Source organism: Anabrus simplex, chromosome 6, assembly GCF_040414725.1.
Source record: "Anabrus simplex isolate iqAnaSimp1 chromosome 6, ASM4041472v1, whole genome shotgun sequence".
Classification (NCBI taxonomy): Eukaryota; Metazoa; Arthropoda; class Insecta; order Orthoptera; family Tettigoniidae; genus Anabrus; species Anabrus simplex.
Window position 1 is genome coordinate 299,320,157 of NC_090270.1, and position 15,140 is coordinate 299,335,296.

The following is a 15,140-nucleotide window of genomic DNA, read 5'->3' on the forward strand; positions in this document are numbered from 1 at the left end:
ATATATACGTGAATAATCCTCACCATCCAATAATCCCTGCTCCCTAATTTTAGGAATTCTGTCTCATTGGCTGAATGGTCAACGTGCTGTCCTTCAATTCATAGGATCCCGGGTGCAATTCCCGGGCGGGTCAGATATTTTAATCTTCACTGGTTAATTCAAATGGCCCGGGGGCTGGGTGTTTGTGGTGTCCCCAACATCCTTGCAATTTACACACCACACATAACACTATCCTCCACCACAATAACACGCAGTTACCTACACATGGCAGATGCCACCTACCTCATCGGAGGGTCTGCCTTACAAGGGCTGCACCCGGCTAGAAATAGCCAAACAAAATTATTATTATTATTTTAGGAAGGGAGATTTTGAAGATATATATATTTGTATTTGTATAGCTTTTTATTTACATTGAAGGCAAGAACGTGATCAAGATATTTCTGGATATTGGAAAGGCATATGATAGTGTCACAGGAGAGAAAACCTGGCAGTGCTTGTGAAGGAGGAAAGTGCTCGAAAGACTTGTAGGGAAAGTCCAGATGTTGTATAATAACTGTACCAGCTGTGTGCAAGTTAAAGAGAGGCACTTACCATAGTTTACAACCACAAAGTAATGCCCAGGAGGGCAGTGCATTGTCCCTTCTGCTGTTTATCACTGTTACCGTGTTTTAGCGGTAGGTAGAGGCGTAAGAAGGTGCGGGCGTGAATGGGTTTCAAACTACGGAATCAAAGTTAATGTAAAAGTAATTTAAAATTTAACTAGGTTATATTTTCTTTTCAAAAACAAAGCAATAACAGACCTGGCAGGTACAATGTAGCAAAACAAGGGGAGATACAATATTTACAGGTTTTGGGCTTCACGCCCTGACTTCTGCGATCAGCTCAGTTTTACCACAAACACAAGTTTTAACAGAGGGGCAGAAAACCCCATTCATCCCTAGGAGCCCCTGGCTCCGAATTACACAGAAAAGCCTCCACGAGGCATATGACACTCCATTTTCAAAAGAGCGATCCGCTCTTAAAATTTAAGCCTCTCAAAGGCCAAACCAAACTCTACCTTCAAGCTGTCCTTTAAGGACGTATTCACAGGGGTAAAATACCCAACCTACAGAGGTCTATTACATGAAAAGAAGGTTGATTACATGACCTCTAAAATAACAATTTGAGAGGAGGCGATCTTGCACTCCTAATACACTTTGTTTTTTTTAAAACCTAATCTGGCTCTGGGCCGCTAACGCAAGGGCTAATCCCATACTACAGAGGTGACTTAGAGAAGAACACTTTACATTACATAAACGAAGAATAGTTTGAGAAAATAAGTTCACCTCAAAACAAATGTGAGTGGGAGCTCGAGAGGGTTAGCACTCTCTATCCCAATATGTAGCTTTACAAGAAAAAGATGAAAAGAGTAATTACATTTTAGGAAAAGGTTACATGATGGAAATGCTTCGAACCCGCCGCGAGTGTTAAACTGCCGACCTAGCAAGAAAAGAAGTTATTAATAGGCCATTACCTGGTGTTGAACGGCTGAAGAAGAAAGAGGCGCTTCCCGCCTCCTGCTATGTACTTAATACACTGAAAGATGGAACAGAAGTGGCCCGGAGACCCCAAAATCAGCAGTTTATATCCTCTCGCGGAAGATTCTAGGCGTTAGGGGAAATAAAACACCCTCCCTCAAAGTTTTTATTGGTTCGGGAAAAGAAACCCCTACATCGAGGAAAAAGAAACACATTATTGGTGGAAAATTAATTAAAGAAATTCGGGATTGGCTAGATCCAAACTAAGGGGAAAAAGAGGGGTATACAGCCAACTTAAACAATGACAGAAGGAAATTTAACAGAGAACAAACTCTTGAAATAAAAATTTCTCCAACAAAATAGTTCTTTAACTCCGCACTAGGTCGCACTATTGTTGATCTTCAGTAGTGTCCTCTAGAAGAGAAAGTTCACACTTCTTACTTCAAGCGAAACAAAAACACATCAAAAGTGACACAGTTCAAAAACTCAAAATTTTCCACGTGGTGACATCTTCTGAGAAAGTAGAGAATTAATAGAATAGATAAAGTTCAACCTTCCTCCAGAAGAGGAGTTTCAACTGGCGCAACTTTTAAATAAACAGAGTAGAGGTGTACCGCCCGGTACAGACCTCCCCCCCCAAAAGTTCCTCCAGGGGTGACACATGAAATCAGTTTGAAACAAAGTCCAAGTAATGATGTTGATATTAAGATTAATTGCGGAAGCATTTATAAGTAATTTGGTTGGTTTCAATTTCAAAATTTTGTTGTTGCAGGTGCAGTAAAGTCTTTCTGTTTGTAGTAGTTGAATTTCTGAAGATAAACCTTTAATGCTTAAAAGTGAAGAAAAGTTTTGCAATGTCCACCAAATATTGTTGTTAAATTCCCAAATGTAGTTATCTCTTATAGTAACTGTCCATGTAGTTGATGTTGATGAAGTTGGATGGCCGGACCGGCCGTTGCAGCTTGCGTCCAAAAGAAGGCCGCTCGGACCCCTTAAGTACCCTGAGATACCGCTCGCCCGCACTATGAGGGGAGCAGAGGTGTTGAAGTACGCCGCGCCCGCGGTGAACAGATACAGGCTGCGGGCATGTAGCAGGTCGTGCGCCGCACATCAGCCTTGGCCGGGGGGAGAGCTCCGGCTCGCCGTGCACATGTCGTCCTCGCTGGAGAGGAGGGGGCCCATCCCCCTCCCCAGTCGCTGCACGGCGCTGCGCGGCTGCGGGGGCGCTGAAACATTAAAGCTAGGCGGCAGAATTGTGTTGGACTATCATCTTCTTTGAGGGTACAGGCTTGTGGAGAGGTTGAGGGGCCAGCGGCGTGTAGATATCCATGGCATTTACTATTATGAAGCCACAGTGTAAGGTGAAGCAGGAGACGGGAGCGTGGTAATGGCCGTGGCAAGAACAGGATGGCAGTTTAACGGGTCGGGGCAGGTTTTATACAAGGCTTACATCTAAAACCAAAATATTACAGAAGGGGCAGAATGCCTTAAAAGTGAAACTCAAAAAAAAAAAAAAATATAACCTTCATATCCTTTCAAAATAATATGAAGCAAGTTAGCACAGAAATTACACCGGTTTCACCTGGGACAGGTGAACTCTAAATATCCTCTCGGTGGCTGGATTACTTAGCAATAAGGTAACCGGCGTAAGAAAATCGAGAATGATACAAGGCCCATGAAATCTGGGGGCAAGCTTGCCCGCGGGAACAAAATTTTTGACCATAACCTGGTCACCTACCTTCAAAGTGGTGGGTCTCCGTCCACGATCATACCTTTCCCTAACCTTTTCATGAGACACTTTAAGATTGGCTTTAGCCTTCTTCCAAAGATCTTTAATGTTATCCGGATCTATTGTCTCGGGTAGAATGTCATTCAAAGACCAGAGGTTAGAGAGCGGCGAGTTGGGAACAAACTTGAACATCAAGGAAGCTGGAGTAAACTTGTGAGATTCATGAACCGCCGAATTCAAAGCAAAAGCTATCCAATGCGGGGACGTGTCCCACCTGGAAGGATCTTCATGATGATAGGCAATGAGTGCGGACCTGAGATTACGGTTAACCCGTTCAGCCAGAGATGGTTGAGGATAATAAGCAGATGTAGTTACATGAGAGATGGACAAGTCAAAACAGAATTTACGAAATAAATTAGATGTAAAAGCCTTAGCATTATCAGATACAATATATTGACACGGACCAAAAGAAGCAAAAATAGAATTTAAGCAAGTAATGGTTGACTGAGCGGTAGCCAGCTTAGTCGGAAATAACCAGGAAAATCTTGTAAAACCATCTACACACACAAGGATGAACTTGTTGGCATTGCCCTTTGACTGGGGGAAGGGTCCCACATAATCAATATACAGGCGTTCCATGGGGCGCGACGCTTGATGAGAAGACAAAAGGCCTACTTTAGTGGACATGGTGGGTTTACTGAGCAAACAAGATTTACAAGCTTTTACAAGTTCACGGATTTCACCGTCCATACCTTTCCAGATGAACATTTCACGAATCTTTTCACGAGTTTTAAAGATACCCAGATGCCCCCCCAATGGGGTCTCATGATAGTATTTGAAGATCATAGGTACAAGAACCGCTGGAACAACAACTTTCATCAACTTATCATGCCTCGAAGGGCAACATAGAACACCATTCCTCAGAACATAAGGGACAGCATGTTCCCCAGAAGAAAGGGTTTCCATTATAGGAGCCAGCGTCGGATCTTCACGTTGGTATTTCTCAATATCCCTAAAAAGCATGGGAGCATCTGTTAGGATGGCATTAACCTCGGATAGTATGGACTCGGAAGGTGATGAACTGTCGACCGGTTCGTGGGTTTCGACGTCGTTGTGAAACATACGGCTGAGTCCATCAGCAACAACATTTTCGGTACCTCTGATATGTCGTACATCAAATTGGAAGGCAGAAATACGGATGGCCCAACGGGCTATACGACCAGTACGACGCGGCCTACCTAAGACCCAGCTTAAGGCTTAATTATCTGTCTCCAGGTCGAATTTGACATGTTCCAGATAGAGACGGAACTTTTCTAAGGCGAATAAGACTGCCAACCCTTCGAGCTCATAGATGGAATACTTGGCTTCTTGAGCCGATAGAGTCCTAGATGCATAGGCGATGGGACGCCTCCCTAGTTCAGTCTCTTGAAGAAGGACTGCAGCTACAGCTGACGACGACGCGTCCGTTTGGACGATGAATTTCTTCGAGAAATCAGGCATAGCAAGTACAGGGGCATTACAGAGAGCTAATTTCAGATCTTCAAAAGCGGCTTGTTGGGAAGGTCCCCACTCGAATTTGATGCCTTTCCTACGAAGAAGGTTTAAGGGCGCCGCTCTATTAGCAAAATTAGGAATGAACTTCCTGAAGAAATTCACCATACCAATGAATCTAGCGATACCTTTGATGTCCTTAGGAGGTTTAAAATCACGGATGGCCTGTGTTCTAGAATGATCGACAGCTACCCCATCGGGTGACACAATATGCCCTAGGAATGACATAGAGGGCTTAGCAAAGGCAACCTTGGACAACTTGACAGTTAACCCAGCCTTACGAAGGCGATTCAGAACTTCTCGCAGATGATCTAGATGTTCTTCAAAAGTCTCGGAAAATACGACGACATCATCCAAGTAGTGATATAAGTACTCAAATTTGATGTCGGAGAAGACCCTATCTAGTAGCCTAGTGAGCACAGCTGCCCCCGTGGGGAGCCCGAAAGGCACGCGGTTGTATTCGTATAAGTTCCAGTCCGTGGCAAACGCTGTAAGATGTTTAGACTCCTCTGCAAGGGGAATTTGATTATAGGCCTGATTCAAGTCCAAGATGGTGAAGAACTTGGCCTTACGAAACCATGAAAAACAAGAATGAAGGTCGGGAAGGGGCACAGATTGCAACACCACCTTCCGATTGAGAGCCCTGTAATCAATGACAGGCCTGAAGCCTCCTTGGGGTTTCGGGACTAGAAAAATAGGCGAAGAATACGCTGACTTAGAGGGCCTAATAATACCATCCTTCAACATCTGATCGATGATTTCTTTCAGAGCCTTCATTTTAGGTGGAGATAGCCTATACGGTGGAAAACGGACAGGAATTGAATCCGTGACCTCAATTTTGTATTCAATAAGGTCAGTAACACCAAGAGTATCAGAGAACACCTCGGGAAACGACTGACACAGTTTCCGAATACTATCAGCCTGCTCCTCAGGTAGATGTCTAAGGTCTAACAACATCTCATCCTGGGTAGGCGAAATAGATGAACATGATACAGGATTACACTTTAACAAGGGAATTCTACAATTGGACGCAAATTTGAATGTGCACGACCTACTCTGGAGATCGAGCACAAGACCAGTGTGAGAAATGAAGTCCGCTCCCAATATGATGGGGCAAGACAAACGCTTGGCCACAAACAATTTGATCTTCCATGTAAATTTAAAAACCCGAATTTTGACATGTAGGGAGCCTAGAATTTCTAATGGAGATGAATTAGCCGAAACATATTTAACAGGAGATGAGTCATAGTCAGGGAGTTTACAAACAGATTTCAATTTAGAATACCAATCAGCCGAAATAATGGAACAAACACTGCCTGAATCTAAGAGAGCTGTTATAGGCTCGTTATTTAACTCAATCTTAAGAAAAGGAACAGGTGCGGGGGTATCCGCCGCAATCCTAAGACACTCTTTAGGGCATTCAAAAGATGAATTTGAAGGCAGGTCGTTCTCTGCATTTACAACCTGTTTACTAGGGGCTGAGTCTCGGGAAGATGGATTAGTCGGCTCAGCCGACGCCACTAGTCACTTTTTATTATTGGCATAGCTGGAATTTGCACCAGAAGTTGAGCAGGAGGGGGTGCTATTTGAGTTTGGGCAATTCTTGGCGATATGTGAGAAGGCCCCACACTTAAAACAGCCTTGTGATGACCCTGCTCCATTCCTTGTCCCACTTGACTTGATCAGAGGACACTTATTCCGCAGATGGTCAGGTGACCCGCAAGCATAACATTTACGGGGATTGACTGGTCGGCGAGGTGGAGGCCGAGTGTTACTAAAGGAAGGCGGGGGTTCTTTCGCGACACGCAAAGAATCGGCGTATCTAACTCCTTCCGCTGAGACTGCCAATGCTTCAAGTTCCGAGAACGTTTGCGGGCACGCCGCGAAACACAAATATGACCTATAGGATGGTGAAATACCTTCCACAATAGCTTGTACAATTTGATCCTCAGGGAAGTGAAGAGCAAACACCCTAGTATAAAACTTAATATCTTGGATGAAGTCTGCCAGGTTTTCATCCAAGCGCTGTACCCGATAATAGTATTTCTGAATAAGGGAGGACCTGGCCCTAGCCGGGATGAAGTTAGCTAGCAAATGGGCATGGAAATCCTCAATAGAAGATTGCTCAGCGATGGCTCTAACTATTTTGTCAGATAGAACACCAATAGCATAAGGATAGATAATTTGCAAAATTTGACATGGGGAAAGAGAAAACACAAGGGCATGATCCTGAAATTCCACTAGAAATCTTAAAAATGAAATTACGTCACTGGTGGTGTTGACGGAAAACTTAGAGATACCTCTAAGCAACATTGCCAATGGATGAGGCAAGCTGCTGAACCCAGGTGACATAGTCGTTAAAGGTTTCAATGGCAAAGAAGTTAATTCAGAGCAGATGTTACTCAATGACGCACGGCGTTCAGATTCGTTGTTCGATGGGGCAGAGATAGTTTGAGCAGCAACGGTTATCCTATTGACTTCTCCCTGAGGAGGCTCTTCCTCGTTACCTACATTCACCGTGGCGGGTTGATCAGTTTTGGGAGGAGCTTCGCCGGTTAGCAATTGAGTGACCTTATTAGACAATTCAGAAATAGTTTCAAGGAGCGTATTAGCTTGCTTCCTCTGAACGTCATTCACCTTTAGAGACAACAGATCATTAACTCTATTTGCAAAGTGATACAGCCTGCCTTGCACACGCTTAATTTGATTAGGAGATGGATCGTTTTCATCAAAAAAGCTGACTACCGATGCAAGCCCAGTAATATTCTCGACAATCGTGGAAAGAGAGTCATCAATTTCTTTCTCTCCCAAATTGGGGATGGAAATGGGCAAATCAAGGGACTCTCTAAGCTTGTTAGTGTCTATTGCAACCGTGCCTCCAGATTGAACGTTTCTGATAGTTAATTCATATATCAACTCCTCTTTGCGCAAGTAGTTAAGGAGGAGAACATCGCGAGGGCCGGGCATGATGACAGAACAATTTTGAAAAACTCAAAAAATTCCAGCAACTGAGAAAATTGTTAGAGTTCGAATCAAAGCAATGTTTAGCCGTCAAAAGGGGCTAAATTGAGACCCATTCAACCACGCTCTGCTACCACTTGTTACCGTGTTTTAGCGGTAGGTAGAGGCGTAAGAAGGTGCGGGCGTGAATGGGTTTCAAACTACGGAATCAAAGTTAATGTAAAAGTAATTTAAAATTTAACTAGGTTATATTTTCTTTTCAAAAACAAAGCAATAACAGACCTGGCAGGTACAATGTAGCAAAACAAGGGGAGATACAATATTTACAGGTTTTGGGCTTCACGCCCTGACTTCTGCGATCAGCTCAGTTTTACCACAAACACAAGTTTTAACAGAGGGGCAGAAAACCCCATTCATCCCTAGGAGCCCCTGGCTCCGAATTACACAGAAAAGCCTCCACGAGGCATATGACACTCCATTTTCAAAAGAGCGATCCGCTCTTAAAATTTAAGCCTCTCAAAGGCCAAACCAAACTCTACCTTCAAGCTGTCCTTTAAGGACGTATTCACAGGGGTAAAATACCCAACCTACAGAGGTCTATTACATGAAAAGAAGGTTGATTACATGACCTCTAAAATAACAATTTGAGAGGAGGCGATCTTGCACTCCTAATACACTTTGTTTTTTTTAAAACCTAATCTGGCTCTGGGCCGCTAACGCAAGGGCTAATCCCATACTACAGAGGTGACTTAGAGAAGAACACTTTACATTACATAAACGAAGAATAGTTTGAGAAAATAAGTTCACCTCAAAACAAATGTGAGTGGGAGCTCGAGAGGGTTAGCACTCTCTATCCCAATATGTAGCTTTACAAGAAAAAGATGAAAAGAGTAATTACATTTTAGGAAAAGGTTACATGATGGAAATGCTTCGAACCCGCCGCGAGTGTTAAACTGCCGACCTAGCAAGAAAAGAAGTTATTAATAGGCCATTACCTGGTGTTGAACGGCTGAAGAAGAAAGAGGCGCTTCCCGCCTCCTGCTATGTACTTAATACACTGAAAGATGGAACAGAAGTGGCCCGGAGACCCCAAAATCAGCAGTTTATATCCTCTCGCGGAAGATTCTAGGCGTTAGGGGAAATAAAACACCCTCCCTCAAAGTTTTTATTGGTTCGGGAAAAGAAACCCCTACATCGAGGAAAAAGAAACACATTATTGGTGGAAAATTAATTAAAGAAATTCGGGATTGGCTAGATCCAAACTAAGGGGAAAAAGAGGGGTATACAGCCAACTTAAACAATGACAGAAGGAAATTTAACAGAGAACAAACTCTTGAAATAAAAATTTCTCCAACAAAATAGTTCTTTAACTCCGCACTAGGTCGCACTATTGTTGATCTTCAGTAGTGTCCTCTAGAAGAGAAAGTTCACACTTCTTACTTCAAGCGAAACAAAAACACATCAAAAGTGACACAGTTCAAAAACTCAAAATTTTCCACGTGGTGACATCTTCTGAGAAAGTAGAGAATTAATAGAATAGATAAAGTTCAACCTTCCTCCAGAAGAGGAGTTTCAACTGGCGCAACTTTTAAATAAACAGAGTAGAGGTGTACCGCCCGGTACAATCACAGTTGTTGTATGTTGGGTATTCAGCCCGAAGGCTGGTTTGATCCTCTACAATTCCACCAACAGCTGTCATAGATAGCCTCAGGGTCACTGAAGAGACGTGCTGGGGAAATGAGCAGTGAGGTAGTTTCCCATTGCTTTCCTTGCCGAGCCAGAATTTGCTATTACATATCAGTCTGCCAAGCCCACTGAAATGCATGCACCAACCGACCCTATGAGAGACATTTACACACCATTCATAACAGGGACTGGCTGCATGAGGAATGGCATTACTAGCAATCACACATACCTCAGTCACTTCCACATTGTCAAAGCCAAGGATGAGTCTGAGACAGGTCATTGAAAGTAACAAATTTATTCTAGCCCATATCAGAATACATAGTGCACTGTAAACACTACATTTCGCCACCAAAGGCATTAAATGGATAATAAAATGAAGAGCATTAACCCCTTCGCAATGGAGAATATTTGGGTGCCGCTTTACCCAGCAGATGGAGGTGATTCAGTTGTGAACATTGAGAAAATACAGGGATGTATTTAAAAACTCACTGTTACAACAGTTCAGTTCGCATTATTTTCAGACGTTTACAGTAGAGACTCAAAAGAATGTAGTTTACATTCATTGACTTTATAGTTACTTCATAGTCTACTAATGGAGAAGAGACCTTCCACATTTTATATGGAATGTAAGTGACGTTTTGTATTTGCATGGGTTGATTCACAAAGCAATGAAATGTAGGATGATAATTGCCTTGGAACATTAAGCGAAAGAACTGGGAACATTAGTTCAAAGATTCATTTAGCACACCTCCCTGATTAGTGGAACGATTAGTTCACGAGAAAAAGGGCGTGTTTTCTTGCCTGTTACTTGGTTGAACACACCATGCACTCCCATTCCTGATGTTATGTGTCCACTGTCACTTCACTCAATTCAGACTGGTTTAGTGCTGTTGTCATTTGATTTATAAAAACTTCATTAATTCTCTTTCATTCAAACTGCACCTTGCTATGCTTCTGCACCACACAATATTGTACTTCAAAGTGACAGCAAGTCAAGTAATTATGAGTCGTAAGAGGTTTCAAGATGTTGAAAGAATTATGAATCCTCACCAGATGATGTCAACATGCATATCGTTGAGAAAATGGTGATTTATACCAATAATCCACATAAGGAAATGTCATATAAAGATACATACATCCGCTAGAATGCAGCAGAAATTTAAGTCTATACGCTCTCAAGTGGAAAGAGGTCAGATTATTTCAAGCTCTTTAGAAAGAAAAAGGAAATGCTGATTCGGGCCAATCCACACATACAAGGAAGGCAGAGATCATCACCTTCAAAGATATACCATTTCCATCTCGACAACTTCAAAACTTTGCAAGCTACAGGGGTCTATTCCACACATGGAGGTTGGTGGCATTTGAAGAAAAGGAGGTCTGTACGACGTATGAAGGTCAACATCAGAGGGTTAAACAAATAAATTCAATGCAGTTGGCCAGGCTAAGTAGCATAAATGGTAGAGCGCTGGTCAAGTTGGCAGGTTCAATCCCAACTCAGTCCGGTGGTATTTGAAGGTGCTCATATATGTCAGCCTCATGTCAGTAGATTTACTGGCACATGAATGGTCTGCAGGACAACATTCCAGTACCTCACTATCTCTGAAGATTGCAAATGAAATTGCACATGGTGTCTGCATGTATATTTGCTCAGTTGATCCTGCTGGCCAAAGCTTTGTTAGGCTATTATGCACTAAGTCCAAGGTGACAACTTTGAAGCTGATATCCATACCTTGTCTTGAATTGTGTCCAGCACAAGTGGCAATTAGGCTTATGGATAAGGTGCAAAATTTGCTTGGCATTCCTCTTGACAAGACGTGCTATTGGAGTGACTCAATCATAGTCCTCAGCTGGTTGAAACTAGAACCACATGCAGTAAAAACATTTGTGAGTAGCCATTCATCAGAAATGCAGTCATTGACAAACCCGAATGATTGGCACCATGTTGTATCTCAGGAGAAGTCTGATCTGGAGTAAGGATTTACCCTCAGGAAAGCAAACAAATTATACCAACCATAACAAATAATCTCCATGTCCAACTCATTGGCTGAATGGTGAGCGTTGAGGCTTTTGATTCAGAGGGTCCCAGGTTTGATTCCCAACCAGGTCGAGGATTTTAATCTCGTGTAATTAATTCTTCTGGCCCGGGAACTGGATGTTTTTGTCTTTTACAACACTCTCCTCTTCATATTCAGAAAATACACTACACTACCAACCACCACAGAAACATGCAATAGTAATTAAATCCCTCCATATATGGTTGGTGTCAGGAAGGGAATCCAGCCGTAAAACAGCGCCAAATCCACATGTATGACGCAGTTCGCACCTGCAGCCCCACAGATGTGAGATAAGCGGTGGAAGAAGATAACAAATAATCTCCGCATATCTTTTTAAAAATTTGGCGGTGAAAAATTGTGGTACGGATATTATTTGTGTCCGAAAATGCATAAATTTCAACGAAACTGGGTGATGTATGGCAAACCATTGGCAAGGTATGTGCAATGCTTTTGCTGACAAAAGGTCACAAATGAATTTCTTCCAGGCACTGGTCAATCCGCTGGCGGAACGTCATCCATGATGATTTTTCAAGCCATAGCCTCTGAAGTACATGATGAAAGCAGAATCCAAGCATCAAACTGAAATGATATGGTCACAAGATGGGAATGGAAGAGGATAGAGTTCTGAAGTGAGTATTTACAGAGAAATTAGTTGGAGGAAGACAACAGGGAAGGCCCAGAAAGAGGTGGATAGATACGGTGAAGGAGAGTATAGAGAAGAGAGGAGTAAAAGTAGAAGAAATATTGGAGGAAAAAAAGGAGTGGTGGAGAGAGGGAGAGAGAGAATTATAGAGGTCCTTGATTCACAACCTAACCCAGAATATTGGAAAGAGGAAGTGAAAAAGAAGAAGAAAACTCTGAAGTTACATTTTGGAAGTGTATACAACTGGACTCAGCAACTCCAGTGAATCATATATGCAAGGTATAAGTGATAACATGGAGTACTTCATACATGAATCTAGATCCACTTTATTGCCAACGGTCATAAATCAAATCATCACTTACATTCAACAAAAATTGTCCCAGTCTCTTAACCACCTCATTTTTGCCCTTCAGAACAAAATGCATTTGTAGTCAAGAGCAAGACTGAAAGCAGTTGTGAGTTTAAATAAATAATCACTCCTTTGCAATCCTTTCTTCTAATGAGCGGTAGTGGGGGGTAAATAATAGTGCACCGACATTAGAAGATTGCTCAGGAGTTGCATTATGATAATGTATCAACTGTTAAGTCATTAAAATGAAGTGTTCTTTATTGGATATCATAAACATTCCATTAAATTATTAAGTGATTTTAAGAAAAATGTCTAAGACCATCCGATTACCACCAAAATATTTCTTAAACCCATCTGAATTCCTGCTAACCACTAACTACAAAAGAATCCTGTCAGACAGGCATCTAGAACAGCCAGATTTAGCAGAAAAACCATGCAGTTGGCAACAGTAGTATTACATTGTTTTACCAGAGCTTTCCTCTGAAATAATTTTGAAATATTTGTTTTATATAAGGAAATATCTGCTCATATTAACTGTGATGGAATTAAAAATGATCAGGTATCATATATCTTTTAATTCACAATGAAGTCTTAGCAATTAAGTTGAATTATAATACTTCCTTACTGAACATTTCACTGAATTGGTACATATGACTGTTCTAACAAGAAAGAAATTGAATTAAATTGATTTAAAATCCAGGAATTGCCTGAACAATGGAGCAACACCAAGAAGCTTGCCGTCACTGTAAAACAGCTGGTAGCTCCTCTTCAAGCAGCTGAAGTGTCATGTATCCGCAAAAGAATTGCTGACTTTGACTCGTACCAAGTGCAGTACCGGGACAAGTTCCGCAAGTACCCTTTCTTCAAGTAAGTAATTTCTATAAATAAGTACCTAAGTAATAGCAGTACCAAGGTGATTTCTATGCATGCTTTATAGACTGTAGATTCCTATATTTAATTAACTTGACCCATTTTTGTAGGTGAATTTATAAAGACATGATACATGAACCTCGTTAGTGCATTCCTCAATAACACATATTCCCGCTTAGCACGTTGTGAATTCAAAGTCCCAATTCTCATCATATTAAATCTATTTAAAAAATGCCTCACTTATCATGTCACGAATTTTCGCTTTTACCGCTTAGTACGATCACGTTTTTCCTAGGCCTGAAAATGTTATTTGTCATCCCTTGTGATTTCCTACTCGGGTAAGAACCCTCGCCGCAGTTGCTTGATAACTGGAAAAGGCCTTGAATTCTTGAACTTCACAGGATAAATTGCACCTTCGGGGTGCAAGCCATTAGCCTCGGAAATGCTTAGTTTTGCTTGTTTTTGCTTGCCTGTTAGCAGTGAAACTACAGAATAACACAATGAGCCTGTTTGTGCTTGTATTTCACATTCCATTTAGAAGTTAGAAATGTATTTCGTGTTTAGTTATACAGTGACGGGAAGCGAGTATTTGTTGCGCAATAACCTACATCTGGAACATAATCATGTGAAATTGACCAGTGTGGTGCATATTTGTCTTGTGATAACCTAATTATGGATACGGAAATATCATGAGATTCCTTACTAATGTAGACAAAATTAAAGTTTGTTGACAACTCGACTGGCATCTACATCTTTAAGCGTACAGAGTTGGCGGAATGTTGAAACTCGCACCCTCCAGTTTCAACTCGATCATTCGAATCGGTCTTGGTCGGTCAAAGTTTGGTTCGAGTGAGAATGGCGGCAAAAATCATTCTGTTGCAGTCACACATGGCTGTGTATAACCTCCAGTTCATTGTCTAAGTGTGTGACCAGAAAAATAATGTGTAATAACTCACTGGTCCGAAATAAAAGGCTTTCTCTGACATTTGTCTTAGAAGGAGTGTGATCTGCAATAATACTTCGATATTTTTATGGGCCCCGTTCAAATGCTTTCACATTTGTTGTCTCATGTTTTTATCACTTTTAAGTGCACTCTTGTTATGTTGTAAGTCTCAGCAGAATAAGTTCTCATATTTGTTGTCTCATGTTTTTTCACCTCTTTTAATACTCTCTTCTTATACAGTTTGACTGTACCCATGGATATACGACATAAAATCCCCATATGGATCATTTTTATTTGTGTATTCAGTAGTACGTTTTCTCGCATAACACATTCATTTTACTTGTCCCCTGCAGAAACGTCTTAACGAGGTTTCACTGTATACTATAGAGGTGGACTACACCCCAAATTAATAAACATGATAAAATTGACTCTCACCAATACCAAGTCAAAAGTGAAGTTTAGGGGTGAAACATCAGAGACATTTGAAATTAAAACTGGACTACGGCAGGGAGATGGGCTCTCACCACTATTATTTAACTGTGCTCTAGAAATGGTAATGAGGGAATGGTTTAGAAAATCTCCCCCCAAAATAAAGATTGGCCGAAAAATCAAAACAAATTGCCTGGGTTTTGCTGACGATTTAGCATTACTAGCAGTGGACATAAAAGAAGCAAAAACCCAGATATCAGAACTTCAAAACATTGCAAATAAAATTGGCCTCAAAATATCATTTGAAAAAACAGAAATTATGCCCCAAAAACCAACACAGCTAAAAGAAGTCACCATAAATGGTAATAAAATCAAAATAGTAACTCAGTTTAAATATCTTGGAGAAGT

At 41.5% G+C, this 15,140-nt stretch overlaps 1 protein-coding gene across 1 annotated transcript in view; it reads left to right on the forward strand.

The window, feature by feature from the left end:
• The window catches only part of Dhc93AB (Dynein heavy chain at 93AB), a 780,004-nt gene that overhangs the window by 397,306 nt on the left and 367,558 nt on the right, over window positions 1-15,140 (forward strand). The window contains exon 23 of the mRNA XM_068228295.1: window positions 13,191-13,357. Coding sequence (XP_068084396.1) covers window positions 13,191-13,357 — 167 coding nt within the window. The remainder of the gene's footprint in view (window positions 1-13,190; window positions 13,358-15,140) is intronic.